A 17,608-nucleotide genomic window follows, 5' to 3' on the forward strand; every position below is an offset into this window, starting at 1 on the left:
ATGAAAGGGGGAACTTTTTTTTAAAAAAACAAAAAAAAGCAATACTTTTCCTTAAATTACCCATAAAAGTTCATCAATTGCACATGGTTTCAATTTTTTTGTCATTACACTAACCCCCATCCTGCTCATATACCTCCATCCTGTTCATATACCCCCATCCTGCTCATACACCCCCATCCTGCTATATGGCCCGCATGCTGTGGCACATAAAAAAAATAAACGTTCATACTCACCTTACCTTACTCCCTACAGCATCGCTCCTCCACCGTCTGTGTCAGCAGCAGCGCTGGAGTGTGGAGCGGGCCACGATCCCTGCAGCACCGTGATGTCCTCCTGTCTGTGCCTGCGGTGGCTACGTGTGGACACATGCGCACAGCAATGACGTCATCACTGTGCGCGCCGCTAGTCTCCACATAGCCGCCGCCGGCACAGACAGGAGGACATTGCGATGCTGCAGGGATCGTGGCCGGTGAGTTATACTGATTCACTGCACCCCGCGCTGATGATGATGCGCGGGGGGCAGTGAATACAGCCGCATATGATCACTCCTGGCTGTAGTTGCCAGGGGTGATCATGCAGGCAGGCTGTTTAATATGCGCGCATTCCCGGCCCATCACTCCGCCCACCTGTCAGTGCTGGCTTCAGCGCTGGGAGATGATGGGCGGGATGATGGGTGTGCATATTAAATGAGCGGGTCCACGTGGTCACGGCAGGCGCTGCTGCAGCCTGCTCATTCCCCCAATTATCCGTGCCACGGCAGGACCCTCATTCCCCGCAGCCACATTCAGACTATAAGACGCACCCCCCCCCACTTTCCCCCAATATTTGGAGGGAAAAAGTGCGTCATAGTCCGAAAAATACGGTACACGCCCAACCGGGAACCCAGGGGATGGAGTGGTGTCCCGCAATGAAGACCAATGAGAAACACATTTTATAGTAAGTACCAAAAATCTATCTTTTCCGGTTGCTTAATTGGGGAAACACAGAACCATAGGACATTCTAAAGCGGTCCCTTGGGTGGGAGTTAAAACCAAATATACTGTTACCACAGACTGTTAACACTTCTGCTTAAGCTGCCGCCTGGAGAATTGTTGCCTGCAGTATCTTCCTAACAAGACTTGCATCTGCAGAAGCGAAGGAGCAGACCCTGTAAGACTTAGCTAAAACCAAGTAGTTGCTCTACATAGTTGCAGAACTTAGGCCTGGTACAGAGCGGCCCAGAAAGTTCTTACAGCTCTAGAAGTGTACCCTAACCTTAAATGGGGGAACACTGGCACCTGCCCTACAAGGCTCGTTAATGGCTAAACTAATCATAGAGTAATAGTTACAAAAGAGGCGATTGGCCCTCTGCAGAGCATAATAGGATGACCACACAAGACATCCAAATGGAGCTGTGAGAGACAGGCAGAGTAGCATAACTCAGACTACGTCAGACTATAGACCGGAAACAAGCTGTGGATATAAGGAGCGCAATAGGGACTTACCAGTGTAAAAGATGGTGACTTTTTAATAAGAAAACCGCTCACCTGGAATGGTTGTGAGAGCCACAACCAGTATAGAGACATATAACAGCTGCAGCCGATCCCACGTGCCAATGGCAGAAGCAAGACAAAAACCAGGATTATTGTGGTATACTCCGCACTGCTGTACAAAGAAACACTCCAAAAAATAAAAGCAATGTGGTTTATTCTACACGTTTCGAAGAGATATCATCTCTTCTTCCTCAGGAAAATCCACCGATCTCTAAATTAGGTACCCAGATTATAGAGATTACCTTGCCGTTGGTTACCGGGCTTACATGCATTTCCCAATACATAAACTAAAAATCTAATTTCTTCATATAGCAGTAATGCAGTACTAGAGTTCCCTTATACATTGTTGGCTTTTAGCGTGCAGCTGTATGCATCTTATATTTATTATGTTTTTTTCAGCTAGCATATGTTTTTCACTTGTTGGATGTCCGGGTCAGTTTTTTTTAAATATTTGTAATGGTTCCAGCAGAGATGGGCTCGTGTTCCCAGGATTCACGTGACTTTACGCAAGCCTCGCATCCAATCAGCAACCTAGCACATCACCGGCCACGGAGGTGAATATCGGCTTTTTTATTTTACCTGGAAAAAAACGTGGAATCGGAAGGGATTGTCCTAGTAGTGGACAACCCCTTTAAGGCCCAAGTTCCCTAATCCTAATAACCCCAATCCGAAAAAGCAATAGCCTTAACTGTGTACTAGACTGTCTTGCTGGTAAACTAAATGATCAAAAATCATCTTGAAGAGGACAACCCTGAAGAGGTCTGACTGAAGACTATCGATGATGACTGGGGGCATGTGCCTGACATACGAAAGTTCTGGTACAACACTGCAGAATGCCAAGCTAAACAAGTAAAGAAAATATCCAATCCAAGCAGGGAAAGAAGAATGCTATCCTAACAAAGAAAAACCTCTTGAATGTGGAAGAGCCCAGATGTTTACCCCAGTCAATCCCCCACTCAGGGATGCTCTGGTGTAGATAGTAGATCTCTCGGGAGACCCTCAAAGGCGTAAGATCTCCAAGCGCTTTGGGCTTCGATCGTCAGAACAACTTGTACGAATACCTAAATTAGATGGACCTGGCTAGAGCTCTGAAGGACATGACAAGAACTAGGATAAGGTGGAGACCCGACACGGCATAAAGGAAGAAATCAAGTAATGAACTAGCCAAGAGGGGCCTCAATAGCAGATCAACGATCTAAGAAGTACCGCCCTACCCAGGAGCATCAATCCAGGTGTATTCTGACCAATGGTCTTATATCAGCTAAAGAATACTCAATGAGGGTGATCCATTCACAACTCTCACAGCCAAGGAGAAAAAAATTACTTGCTGAGTAAGTAGTAAACCCTGTTGCTAGAATTAGAAAAATGTTGGAACTAAAGGCTGGATTCATCAATCAAAAGGGAGCCCTGGGCTTTATCTGGCAAAGCCAGAGAAGGGCTACCTGGACTGCTAAAACGAAGGCCTAAGTTGAGAGGTCTCTTCTGCAGACAAAAAATACTGGCTAGCAGTTGACAAAGAACACAGAAGACCTGCAAAGCCACCAAACCGAAAGATCTTTGTCAATAGGTCCGAGACACCTAGGATAGGTTCAGAGACCTGTTGTCCACTCAAAATACACCAAACCGAGAGGTCTAAATTAGCTAGACAGACTCATCTAAGATGAGACCAAAGCGCCTGCTGGTCCATGTGTGCAAATGACCTACCTAAAGGTCTCCCCTAGACAGCGGCTCATCCTGGATAGTAGTCCAAGTGCCAACTGAATTGGCATGAATGACCAGCCATACAAAGAGGATTGCCTGAGATGATAGAAAATAGCTGTCAGTGACAGTGTGCTGCACATAAAGATGAAATATGTCCTTAGCTTTATTAGGTTCCATAGAGTAACTCAAAAAACAGTTTTTCGGCTCTGGACAGGAGCATCCATAGACTATTTCCTTACCTGGGGTGACGACCTGCTGAAAAAAAAAGATAGATGGTCAGAACAATGACCATGTCACATGCCAAACTGAGGGTCTCAGCTAGTCCGACTGACTCCTCCTAGCAGCATTATTTGCCATGGGAAGGGTACTTTCACACTAGCGTTCAGCGCAGTCCGTCACTATGGAGAATAGCGCAGTCCGTTAACGCACTGCGCTATTCTCCATAGACTTGTATGGACGACGCACTGTGACGCAAGTGTCAGCGTTGCATCTGCTGGACGACACAGCGTCGTTATTTTGACGCTGCGTCGGGCGGAATGAACGCCACATGTAACCTTTTTTTGAGCGGCGGAAACCTTTATTTTTCACTGCCCATGCTCATGCTAATGAGAGCGATCAGCTGAGCACCCGGCTGCCGGCTATTGAGAGCGCTCAGCTGAGCGCACACGGCCGCCGGCATGTGAGAGCTCTCAGCTGAGCGCCCCCGTTCGCTGGCTATTGAGAGCGCTCAGCTGAGCGCCCGCCGCCGGCATGTGAGAGCGCTCAGTTGAGTGCCTGGCAGCCGGCTATTGAGAGCGATCAGCTGAGTGCCCCGCCGCCAGGTGATCAGCTGATCATTCACAATAGTCTGCTGCCAGTAAAACTGTAAAGAAGAAAAAAAAATAAAATAAAAAAAAAATAAAAAATTAAAAAAAAAAAAGCTTTCCGTTGATTTGTACAATCTGTTGCATCCGTTGTGCCATTATATGCAATGCATCCGTTGCACCCGTCACACAACGCAATGCAACGGATGCCGATCAACGCAAGTGTGGAAGTAGCCGAAGTGGTTAGGGTCCTTCAGGACTGACTACATGCTACTTTCAACTGTAGAGGTCAGAGTTCGATTGTCTGATGCATCAGGGAAGGCCAACAGAGTACAGACTGGTCTGCTATTGTGATAGATGCAGCAAAGGATTTCACTTAATTGAACAAGCTTAAGTAAGTGAAAGGAGAACTGCCTGGTCTGCTTCCATGATCTGTAACTCACTTATGCGATCTGACCTTAGCCATACACCCCTCCGTGCACAAATTTTAGGTCTGAACAACTATGGAAAGTAGTCAGAGCACCATAAAATACAATTCCGCTGTCTAAATCTACCGGGCAACCTTCTTCTTTAAAGAAGTCTCTGTTGGGGGTTCAGAACAAAGGAATAAGGTGATGATGTGACTGCAAATTGCTAAATATGCAACACACTCTTCTAGAGAGAATGCCCAGCATGTCTGACTCACCCAGGAAAAGTGTTTCTGGATCACTTCTGCGCTTTACTTCCTATGGGAGGTGGTCCACATAGTGTTCGAGTTGAAGGATCACCTGTGGAATCTGCGCGGCTGTGAGGTCTTATCTCGAGGGTTTGGCCTCAAAGGGTGATTCGAATAACCTCTGTTTGCAGCATCCTCTGTGGGATTCACCTGGCTGCACGGCTTCAGCTGGTAGGTCTCACGTGCTCTGTAAGGCGGTCAGAATGACCTCTCGATTGCAGGGTCACTATAGTATTCACCCCCAATGGGAGGTCTCAGCCGAAGGGTCTGTTCTCCCAAGGACGATATACAAAGTATCATTTAGGTTGCACCTTCTCTGTTAGCGTTGCCTGGCAGAACAGCCTCCGCTGTTAAGTCTGACTCATTCAAGGAAGCGGTCAGTGCACCACAAACGGGAAGAAACTGATAGATGCTTTACCGCCACAAACCAGGACAATGAACCCCCGGCAAACTTGGCTCCCACTGAGACAAGGCTACAGTTTATTCTATCTAGGAGTGATGCACAAGTGACGACAACGGTGCCAGTTGTGCCTGAAGTGTAAATCAGCACGGACTATGCCATCTTGCTAGTGGGTGTAACACTGGACAGAAGTAACAGTACTAAGGGTGCTAGAAGTCCTAGATAATAATTCTACAACCTTAACCAGGGTGTAGGATAGAGAAAAGCTAAAAGCCAAAACTCCAGCAAGGAGAAAGGTACTTCATCATTCCCAGACCACAAGGTACCAACAGCGCAATACGCTAAGGCTTAAGGCTTGGTTTGATGGAAACCTTGACCTTGTGTTGAGATGCAAGCATACTGGGTAACCAAGGTAGATTGAATTATTGAGAGTGTGCGGTCTCTTGTGAACTCTGGCTTTATATGAGAGAGAAAGAACGCACAGGGAGTGCTGGAAAGTCTAAATGGTGATAGAAGGGAAGGGGAGCAGCAGGGGCACTGCAAGTGTCAAGTTTCCCAATATCAAATAGCCTACCTGGTCTGAACGTTGCCAAGGTCTGAAAACACTGTGAAACTCCAACAGGATTGTAACTAAGAGTGTGGAGGCCGGCTGATGCAGGTGTGTGATTCAAGCTGAAGAGAGAAGGAAGAAGAACCATCCTGGGTGAATACCCAGGCAAAATGATTCCACAAGGAGACCACAAGACTACCCCTGGTATCTGAGCATTGACTGCGTCAAGGTACATGGTCTAGCCACAGAGTTGAGAGACGATACCGACTGAATGATTACAGCCAGTAGTCTCCGCAACTTCATGGACGAAACAGAGTGCGTAATTACACCTTGTTACCCTATAAATGATCCATCTGAGAAACAAAAAGAGATAAATGGTTAAAGCCTAACTTGGACTCTTAAGGCCGCTTTACACGCTGCGATATCGTTACCGATATCGCTAGCATGCGTTCCCGCCCCATCAGTTGTGTGCCACGGGCAAATCGCTTCCCATGGCGCACAACATCGCCCGGACCTGACTACTTACCTGCCTAGCAACGTCGCTGTGACCGGCAAACCGCCTCCTTTCTAAGGGGGTGGTTCGTTCGGCGTCACAGCAAATTCACTAAGCGGCCGCCCAATAGAAGCGGAGGGGCGGAGATGAGCGGGACGTAACATCCCGCCCACCTCCTTCCTTCCTCATTGCGGGCAGCCGCAGGTAAGGTGAGGTTCCTCGTTCCTGCGGTGTCACACATAGCAATGTGTGCTGCCACAGGAACGACGAACAACATCGTACCTGCAAAAGCAACGATAATTGGGAATAGGGGGGCATGTCACCGATTAGCGATTTTGAACGTTTTTGCGACGATTTAAAATCGCTCATAGGTGTCACACGCAACGACATCGCTAACGCGGCCGGCTGTGCGTCACCAATTCCGTGACCCCCAACGACATCGCTTTAGAGATGTCGTAGCGTATAAAGCACCCCTTAGGCCCTGTGCACACGCTGCATTTTTTGACTCGGTGTGACGAGTTTTTTTTTTTTTTTTTTTTTTCAAAATCTGGATCAAAATCCGCATTGCATTTTTGATTTGTCGTACACATGGTGTGTTTATGTTCGGCACAGTTTTGCAATAGATTTTGTTGCAGAAAAAATCTGCAGTATGAGAACTATTCGTCTGCTTTAGCAGTGGTTATCTACACATTGACATCAATATTATTCTTAAAAACCACTGCAAAACCGGAGATCTATTCACATCTATGCACTTTCTCTCTACAGACATTACATGGAATTATGTCATTATAATTTTCTAATACAAATTTGTTTGCCATTTTACATCAGGATCTTGGCAAACGGAGGTCTGTGAGAAATAGTTATCATAACTATTATATTTAAAGTCATCAAAAAAGTGTATCCCTATTATGAACAACTGGTATTTGTTTCATCAAGCACGAGTTTAAGGCCGTATGTTTGTACCGTACTTCAAAAAATTGAAAACATATGTTAAATACAGTGGATTCAACCCCTTTTAAATTTTTCACTATTTCATTGCAGCCATTTGGTAAATTCAAAAAAGTTCATTTTTTTTCTCACTCTGCACCTCATCTTGACAGAAAAAACCCCCCAGAAAAGTAAATATTTTTGCAAATTTATTAAACAAATAAAACTGAAATATCACATGGTCATAAGTATTCAGACCGTTTGCTCAGACACTAATATTTAAGTCACATGCTGTCCATTTCCTTGTGATCCTCCTTGAGATGGTTCTACTCCTACATTGGAATCCTGCTGTTTTTAATTAAACTGATAGGACTTGATTTGGAAAGGCACACACCCGTCTACATAAGATCTCACAGCTCACACTGCATGTCAGACTAAATGAGAATCATGAGGTCAAATAAACTGCCCAAGAAGCTAAGAGACCGAATTGTGGCAAGGCACAGATCTGGCCAAGGTTACAAAAAACTTTCTGCAGCACTCAAGGTTCCTAAGAACTGTGGTTTCCATAATCCTTAAATGGAAGAAGTTTGGGACCACCAGAACTCTTCCTAGACCTGGCCGTCCAGCCAAACTGAACAATCGTGGGAGAACAGCCTTGGTGAGAGTAGTTAAGAAGAACCCCAAGCTCACTATGGCTGAGCTCCATAGAAGCAGATGGGAGAAAGTTGCACAAAGTCAACTATCACTGCAGCCCTCCACCAGTCGGGCCTTTATGGCAGAGTGGCCCAAATGGAAGCCTCTCCTCAGTGCAAAACATATTACAGCTAGCATAGAGTTTGCAAAAAAACACATGAACTCCCAAACTATGAGAAATAAGATTTTCTGGTCTGATAAGATGAATATAGAACTTTTTGGTGATAATCCTAAGCGTATGTGTGGAGAAAACCAGGCACTGCTCATCACCTGCCAAATACAATGCCAGCAATGAAACTTGGTGATGGCAGCATCATGCTATGAGGGTGTTTTTTCAGCTGCAGGTACATGACAACTGGTTGCAATTGAAAAAAAGATGAATGCGGCCAAGTACAGAGATATCCTGGAAGAAAGCCTCTTCTAGAGTGATCTGGACCTCAGACTTGGCTGAAGTTTCACCTTACAGTTACTCATTCATTCTTGTCTACACTACTACAAGTCTCTACTGATAAGTCTCAATCTTCTTAAACTTCCCCCTCTTCAATCCATCCTGAATGCAGCAGCCATGATCATATTCCTTTCCAACAACTACACTGATGGTTCTTCTATCATGTGCCAGTCATTGCACTAGTTGAGCATCCTCTATAGAGTACAATATAAACTTATCTCTCTCACCGACAAAGCCCTCCACAGTTCTGCACAAACCCTATATCTCTTCTCTCATCTCTGTCTATCAATGTACCCATGCTCTCCATTCGGCTAATGACCCAAGACTGACGTCCTCTATAAGCCAAACCTCCCACTCCCATCTCCAAGACTTCTTGCAAGCTCCGCCAATTCTCTCGAACACACTATCCAGAACAATTCAATTAATTCCCAATACCTACAGTTTTAAGAGTGCCCTACAAACGCATTTCTTTAGACTAGCCTATCACCTCACCTATTTAACTAATCCCATTTTGCCCTTACAACATTTTCTTTCAAATCTGGTCCCTTGTATCATCTCTTTACACATGTTCTATGCCAGGGGAGGGGAACCTTTTTCTGCCAGGGGCCATTTGGAAATTTCTACCAAACTTCGGGGGGCGCACAAAACTATCAACTTGAAAAGCACCAGGTAAGTGCTGCTAAGAACAGTTCTACTTTTTTCATATGTGAGGCCGTATGGCACATTTAAATTAAAGTAATTTAGAGTAGGACTGCCCAAAGAGATTTGCCGTGACGTAGCGGGGTAGCTCAAGAAATTGCAATTGTTTTGCCAAAACTCTCAAATTTTAATAAGTACAGTTTGGAATGTTTAGTTTTGTAGTGCAAAATTAATGCTGGCTTTCTTGTTTTTTCTTCATTGAATTGGTCGGTGGCTGACTCCCACCTTGCCGTGCACCCTAATTTGGGCTGTATTCCAGCTGTCTTGATTTTGGAAATTGGTTGCTGTTCACATTCAGTCATCAAGCCCTGTCCACAGGCTATTTACTTCAAGCAGCATTTTCTTGGGCCTGTCCCGCCCACAGCCATGATTCAGTTATGGGTACGGGATTCAAAAGCACCAGGTAAGTGCTGCTAAGAACAGTTCTACTTTTTTCATGTGAGGCTGTATGGCACATTTAAATAAAAATAATTTAGAGTAGGAGTGCCCAAAAGAAATTTGCCGTGACGTGGCGGGGTAGCTCAAGAAATTGCAATTTTTAGCCAAAAATCTCAAATCTTAATAATAAGTACAGTTTGGAATTTTTAGTGCTGTAGTGGACAATTAGTGCTGGCTTTCTTATTTTTTCTCCAACTTAAAAATTATCCTATTATATTTGGTAAAACAATATGGATGATCGAATACCAAAATATCCGCTTCGACAAATATCCGACGAATAGGTCGGCACTATTCAACTATTCGCGAATATTCGATGCGCAATGTAAGTCTATGGGAAACTCGAATAATTTCAAATTGGACCTAACGGCGAGCTGTGGTGACTGAGGAAAAGGTTGAAATGGATGGGAAAAGGCAGAAACAGTATGGGCACAGCCAGTAGAAGGTGTCTGACTGCATTTCTGGTGTCTTTGATTAACGTGCTCAGAGCAGCACGTGGCGTTTACGTAGTCGCCAGAACAGCTCTCAAACCAAAGTAATCGCTTTTTTGACAAACACAATGCAGGTCGTTCGGTCTCTCTCTCTCTGTCTGTCGGTCGGTCTCTCCCTCTCCCCCCTCTCTCATACTCACAGATTACTGACCGATCACCGACGCGGCGCTGCACGGCGGTCAAACTGCTCCAGCGGCTTCTCCAGCTTTTGAAAATGCCGGCCGCTCATTAGTCCATCTCGTATTCCCTGCTTCCCCTGCCCACTGGCACCTATGATTGGTTGCATTCAGACACACCCCCACGCTGACAGCTGTTTCACTGCAACCAATCACAGCCGTTGGTGGGCGGGTCTCTGTGGTGCAGTAAAATAAATAAATTAAAAAAAAACGGCATGTGGTCCCCCCAAATTTTGATACAAGCCAAGATAAAGCATGTTATGGGGAGCCCCCCAGCCTAAAAATATCAGCCAGCAGCTGCCCGGAATTGCCACATCCATTAGATGCGACAGCCCCAGGACTCGACCCAGCTCATGCCGAATTGCTCTGGTGCGGTGGCAATCGAGGTAATAAGGAGTTAATGGCAGCCCATAGCTGCCACTAAGTCCTAGGTTAATCATGGCAGGTGTCTACGAGCCACCCCAATGATTAACCTGTAAGTGAAAGTAAAGCTGTCATATAAGTAAACTGACATGTTGGGGAATGTTTACATTCACTGACAGCAAGCAGACATGTTGAATGTTTCCATTCAATGACAGCAAGCAGAGATGATGGGGAATGTTTCCATTCACCAACAGCAAGCAGAGATGATAGGGAATATTTCCATTCACTGACAGGAAGCTGACGTGTTGGGGAATGTTTCCATTCAATGACAGCAAGTAGACGTGTTGGGGAATGTTTCCATTCAATGACAGCAAGCAGAGATAATGGGGAATATTTCTTATTTATTGACAGCAAGCAGAGCATAGAGCATGGCTGGCTGCAAGACAGAGCCACGCGATCAGAATGAACTCGGATGAACTTCACCCGACTTCATTGTAATCACGCGGCTCTGTCTGTGCGCCGCGGCCTGATTTACGATCACAGGTGAAGGGCTCACCGGTCACCGCAAATTCCCTGAGTGACTGAAGTGAGCAGTGCGATCAGCGGTGCAGTCACTCAGGTGACCCGCGGCCAGCTGCAGTCCTCCACCTGAGAGCGGTGGCTGTGGGTCATCTAAGTGACATCACTGCTGATTGCACGGCTCACTTCAGTTGCTGCGTGGAGCTGACAGAGAGCGGCAGTGTTCCACGGCCACTCCTGTCAGCTTCATGTAGCAGAGCTGGATGCGTCGTGGGACCTCGTGTGGATTACGCCGGAACTGGAGGGGTATTTGGGGATTTTAATAAAGTGGTGAAAGAGGGTGCGTTTTTTTTTTCATAGCGCCGATGGGCGGGGGAAGCAGGGAATACGAGATGGAATAATGAGCGGCTGGCATTTTCAAAAGCTGGAGAAGCCGCCGGAGCAGTGTGACAGCCGTGCAGCGCTGCACCGGTGATCGGAGAGTATGAGAAAGGGGGGGGGGAGGGAGAGACCGACAGACAGATACCGACTGAAAGACCTGTGTTCTGTTTGTCAAAAAAGCGATTTATGGAGCTGTATGACACTGTGTTCAGCCCTTACAAGGACTATTAGTTGGATCTAAGAACGCTTTCCCGCACACAATGCAGTGTATCTACATCGCCAGCTCCCTATGGCTGCGTGTTCACAAAATATAGCCCCTATAACGCTGTGCGGCCAAGCCAATCACAGTAACGCTACAACAAAGATGGCTGTAGCGTTACTGTGAGGGCAAGCAACATCAGATATGTTCATTGGATGGAAAACAGGTGACAGGAAGTCAGAAATGAAAATGAAAGTATCGGAGCGAATACCATATTAGCCGTCGGATAGCGAATACCTCGAATACCCCTTTGTCCGTCAGATGCTGAATAGTGGCGAATACATTCACTCATCCCTAACAATTAACTCATTATGGCGGCTGGGGCTTCGACTCTTTGGTGCAGCTGTAATATTAGGCGATATTGTTCTTGTTGCTTTTCACAACTGCTGTTCCAGATTTGAGTTGGCTGAGACTTCTGTATAAACATCACAGGGGACGGTTGAGAGGAATACAGATCATTGGGGAGGATGGGGCATCGACATGACTAGGGAGGCTGAGGGCATAGACATCAAAGGAGATGATGAGGGCAAATACATCACTTGGGAGGAGTATATATCACTAGAAAAGCTGCAGGACATAGACATGGCTGTGTGCATAGACATCATGGGGGATAGGTACATACATCACTGGGGGTATACACATAATTGATGGGGAGCACAGACATAGCTGGGGAGGCATAAACATTGCTGGGTAGGGCTGGGAGGAATATACATCACTAGGTAAGCAGCGGGGCAGACATTACTGGGTGTACAGACATCACTGGGCGGCACAGACATCACTGGGGGTATATACATCACTGGGTTGCACAGACATAGCTGGGAGGCGCAAATATTGCTGGGGGTATATACATAGCTGGGGGCACAGACAGCCCTGAGGGATGCCGGAGGGGCACAGACAGCCCTGTGGGATACCGGAGGGGAACAAATAGCCCTGGGGAATACAGAAGTGGCACAGACAGCCCTGGGGGCACAGAGAACGATGGGAGAGGCTGGAGGCACAGACAGACCTGGGGGAGGCTGGGGGCACAGAAGGTGCTGGTGGAAGCTGAGGGCACAGAGAGCACTGGGTGCACAGAGAGCACTGGGGGAGACTCGGGGCACAGAGATCACTGGGGAGAAAAGGGGGCACAGAGAGTGCTGGGGGCACAGACAGGGCTGGGGGAGGCTGGGCGCACAAGCACACCTGGGGGAGGTTGGAGGCAGTTAGAGTGCTGGGGAGGCTGCGGGCACAGAGAGCGATGCCGCCAGGCATAGAGAGAGCCACCGCCGGGCAGTGGACCTCGGGATGATGGGGCAGTCGCTCCTCTTCTGTTGGATTGTAGCACTCTTCCCACCTACCCCGCCTACAAAGTACGTCCTGAAGTAGCCAGTGCCAGCGTGGGGACGTAGTCCTTCAAGTATAGGAATTGCAGCGTTCAGCATTGAACGCGCTGTGCGGGGTTTTAAAGGGCCAGCAGCCAGCAAGAAGCGGCTGCCGACCCAGCACTGCGGTCCCTGGGAATCAGCCCGGGGCTGCAGAAAAAGTCATTGTGGGCCGCATACTGCCCGCGGCCCGGAGGTTCCCCACCCTTGTTCTATGCAATTAATAGCACTTTATCTAGACTTGTACACATACTGGCTGGTGACTGGTTCACAGAGCGATACATGAACCACCTATTATATTGATGGCTGGACCATACAATACAAGCACTTTTTACTATTTACCAGTTGTGCCTCAACTATTTCCTCATATATTGTAATCTTGCGAGCAGAGTCCTCACTCCTCTTGGTATCTGTTGAATTTTGTTATTCTATAATGTCTTATATTGTCTGTACATGTCCCCTATGAATTGTAAAGTGCTGAGGAATATGTTGCTGCTATATAAATACAAATTATTATTAATATTATTAGAAGTCAGTGACGTAGGAGCTCCACAATTATTACAAGATCTAGTGATTAAAATGTACTTTGCTTGTGCTCAAGGCATGTAAAATAAACTATGAAAAATTGCTTTTGAATTTTCATTTGCCAAGCACAAGTTGTCAGCGACCAAAAGGAAGAAAATCTAATTCAATATAAAACTAAACTCACATAAAAGGCTAATAATTATGGTACTCTATATAGATATGAGTATTGGAGCACACCTATTACAAGGTGAATTTAGGTTTTTCCATTCAGTCCCATTGCTACAAATGTAAAAACCTAGCCAGGCAGTCTGCTTTTGGAAATGCCCCTCTAATCATAAATGTTTATAAAAGAACTCACCGAATTTGATTGTAGTTTGGTAATAGGATGCCACCATTGTAATAATTCAATTAAGGAACCAGAACAACTCAACTACAAAATGGTACACAATATAAAATTACAGAGTGGGGTCAACAAGGTCCATAGTGCAAATAAAAGTCACCGACACTCTCCTGCCTCATTAGCTGCAGATTTCCAAACCGGTTTTGGTATTAAAAGCAGCTCAAAACCTGTGCCCGAAGGTTTATGGTCAAACAGCTTCAAGTAAGCCGTACATCACCAAGAATTAAATGAAATGCAGTAAAGCATGCCGCCACTGGACTTTGGAGCACATAAATCGTGCTCTGTGGAATGATTTATCACACTTCTCAGTCTGGTAGCCTAATACAGGAGTCTGGGATTTACGAATGCAAAGAAAAAGTTACCAGCCTGGCAGCACCGTACTAAATGTAGAGGTGGTTTGTTGACGGGATAGTGCTATGGAGTTATTCTTCAAATGTTTCCTTAGGCCACCAAGTTTTAGGGAAGGAAAATCGTAATGTTTCAGCAAATCTATGTTTCCAACTTTGAATAGTTTGGGGAAGACCATTTTCTGTTTTAGCATGACTGGGCTCCAGTACACAAAGTTAAGTCCATAAAGACATGGTTAGGCGAGTTTCGAGGGTGAGAACTTAACTGGCCAAACAAAAGCCAGAAATCACCTCCATTGGACAAATTTGAAATTAACTAGAATGGAGATAGCGAGCCAGGCCCTCTCCTCACCCAATATCAGTCACTGACAACACAAAGGCTCTTCTAGATGAATAGACAAAAAAAAAACCACAGGCACACTGCAAAATCTAGTAGAAACTCTTCCCAGAAGAGTAGAAACTCTTAGGCTATGTTCACACTAGAAAAATGATTTTTCTTAAGAAATTTCTTAAGAAATTTCTTAAGAGTGCACCTGTGTTAAAAAAAACGCACCAAAAACGCACCTGCGTTTTTGCCGCGTTTTCGGTGCGTTTTCGGTCCGTTTTTTGGTGCGTTTTTACCGCTGGTTGCTCCCTGCGTTATTGTGCCAATTATCTATGGCAAAAAACGCAGTTAGCTGCAGAAAAGAAGTGACATGCTCATTCTTTTTCTTAAGAAAATCTACTGAAAGAATTTTCTTAAGAAAAAAACGCAGTGTGTGCACAGCTAATTTTTTTTGCCATAGGTTTTGCTGGGGAATGTCTGCAGAAAGGTTACAAGAATTTCTCAAGAAATTTCTGCAGCAAAAACGGACCCAAAACGGACCCAAAACGCAGGTAAAAAACGCAGTGTGTGAACATAGCCTTAAAGCTGAAAACGGAAGACAAATTCCATATTAATTGCCTATGAATTTAGAATGGGATTTGATAAAAGCTCCTGTAGGTGTAAAGTGTAGGAGTCCCAATGACTTGCCAATTTAGAGTATATTATGAACACTTAGCCAGCATTTGAAGTTATACAACATCCTAAATAAGGTTTAGTTTTTATCAGCAGCTGTGCCTGCAATTTCCAAAGTGCTTCTCCACATGTAGATAATGGAAACCTGCAGTCTGTGTAGGAGATGCTGGTGTCATAAGCTCCTGTATCAGTGCATTCATCTTTTGAGATGAGTTTCAGTTCAGCACCTGCGCCCATCTACACATGACAAAAAGCACACTTTACATAATATAAGTAAAGAAATGGGACAACACTCCAATGCAATGAAATGTTTCAGGTGATTTTGAAATCCTTGTTGAGAAATAGCACATAACTTGGTAATTTTTCTACCTTAAACAGTCCTTTGAGGTAGGTTTCATACAACGTGCATGGACGGTATTACTTGAAGCAAATTAACTGTAAGGAGTCTTGATCTTTTTACAATTTATGCATGGAGATTAGGTCAAATAATCCAAGGACATGAACCCACATGCCCACAACCATGACCAATGTACGCATGTCATGAGATTGCTGTGCCATAAGGCCACAAGACAGAGGGTGAACCTACTTTTCCAAGTTCCTTATCTTCCAGAGCCAAAACACCAGTGCTTTCTGTAAAGAGCTTAACTTTTACAATTGGCCGAGGGTGTGTGGTTGTAAAATCCCCTTGAGTTCCCCATCTATAAAACAAAAACAAAAAAAATTGTTAAAGGCAGAAGCAAGTCAATTCTTTATTATAAAAGTTGTATACTTGTGTCCCTGTTACTTTAGATTCAAAAGTCACTTTATTACAGTATGTAATGTACATAAATGTCTGTTCACATTACGTTTCAGCCTTAAGTTTATGTATGCCCTGATAGATGTTGTCCAGCATAAAAAAAAAACAAGAAAAAAAAACAAAACACTGTGGTAAAGTTTATTTTATGTATTCCTCTGTATGGAGCGATATATTCCATAATCATACTCTATAAGTAAGGTAAGCAGTTAGCATACATACATATACAGTTAGGTCCAGAAATATTTGGACAGTGACACAAGTTTTGTTATTTTAGCTGTTTACAAAAACATGTTCAGAAATACAATTATATATATAATATGGGCTGAAAGTGCACACTCCCAGCTGCAATATGAGAGTTTTCACATCCAAATCGAAAGGGTTTAGGAATCATAGCTCTGTAATGCATAGCCTCCTCTTTTTCAAGGGACCAAAAGTAATTGGACAAGGGACTCTAAGGGCTGCAATTAACTCTGAAAGCGTCTCCCTCGTTAACCTGTAATCAATGAAGTAGTTAAAAGGTCTGGGGTTGATTACAGGTGTGTGGTTTTGCATTTGGAAGCTGTTGCTGTGACCAGACAACATGCGGTCTAAGGAACTCTCAATTGAGGTGAAGCAGAACATCCTGAGGCTGAAAAAAAAGAAAAAATCCACCAGAGAGATAGCAGACATGCTTGGAGTAGCAAAATCAACAGTCGGGTACATTCTGAGAAAAAAGGAATTGACTGGTGAGCTTGGGAACTCAAAAAGGCCTGGGCGTCCACGGATGACAACAGTGGTGGATGATCGCCGCATACTTTCTTTGGTGAAGAAGAATCCGTTCACAACATCAACTGAAGTCCAGAACACTCTCAGTGAAGTAGGTGTATCTGTCTCTAAGTCAACAGTAAAGAGAAGACTCCATGAAAGTAAATACAAAGGGTTCACATCTAGATGCAAACCATTCATCAATTCCAAAAATAGACAGGCCAGAGTTAAATTTGCTGAAAAACACCTCATGAAGCCAGCTCAGTTCTGGAAAAGTATTCTATGGACAGATGAGACCAAGATCAACCTGTACCAGAATGATTGGAAGAAAAAAGTTTGGAGAAGAAAGGGAACGGCACATGATCCAAGGCACACTACATCCTCTGTAAAACATGGTGGAGGCAACGTGATGGCATGGGCATGCATGGCTTTCAATGGCACTGGGTCACTTGTGTTTATTGATGACATAACAGCAGACAAGAGTAGCCGGATGAATTCTGAAGTGTACCGGGATATACTTTCAGCCCAGATTCAGCCAAATGCCGCAAAGTTGATCGGACGGCGCTTCATAGTACAGATGGACAATGACCCCAAGCATACAGCCAAAGCTACCCAGGAGTTCATGAGTGCAAAAAAGTGGAACATTCTGCAATGGCCAAGTCAATCACCAGATCTTAACCCAATTGAGCATGCATTTCACTTGCTCAAATCCAGACTTAAGACGGAAAGACCCACAAACAAGCAAGACCTGAAGGCTGCGGCTGTAAATGCCTGGCAAAGCATTAAGAAGGAGGAAACCCAGCGTTTGGTGATGTCCATGGGTTCCAGACTTAAGGCAGTAATTGCCTCCAAA

The 17,608-nt window shown here is 45.0% G+C and overlaps 1 protein-coding gene across 16 annotated transcripts in view; it reads right to left on the minus strand.

The window, feature by feature from the left end:
- CADPS2 (calcium dependent secretion activator 2) overlaps positions 1 to 17,608 on the minus strand; it is a 914,362-nt gene that overhangs the window by 658,945 nt on the left and 237,809 nt on the right. For all 16 annotated transcript variants that reach the window (XM_075345069.1, XM_075345070.1, XM_075345068.1 and 13 more), the window contains exon 7: positions 15,802 to 15,913. In XM_075345069.1, coding sequence (XP_075201184.1) covers positions 15,802 to 15,913 — 112 coding nt within the window. The remainder of the gene's footprint in view (positions 1 to 15,801; positions 15,914 to 17,608) is intronic.

Source organism: Anomaloglossus baeobatrachus, chromosome 4 (assembly GCF_048569485.1).
Source record: "Anomaloglossus baeobatrachus isolate aAnoBae1 chromosome 4, aAnoBae1.hap1, whole genome shotgun sequence".
Classification (NCBI taxonomy): Eukaryota; Metazoa; Chordata; class Amphibia; order Anura; family Aromobatidae; genus Anomaloglossus; species Anomaloglossus baeobatrachus.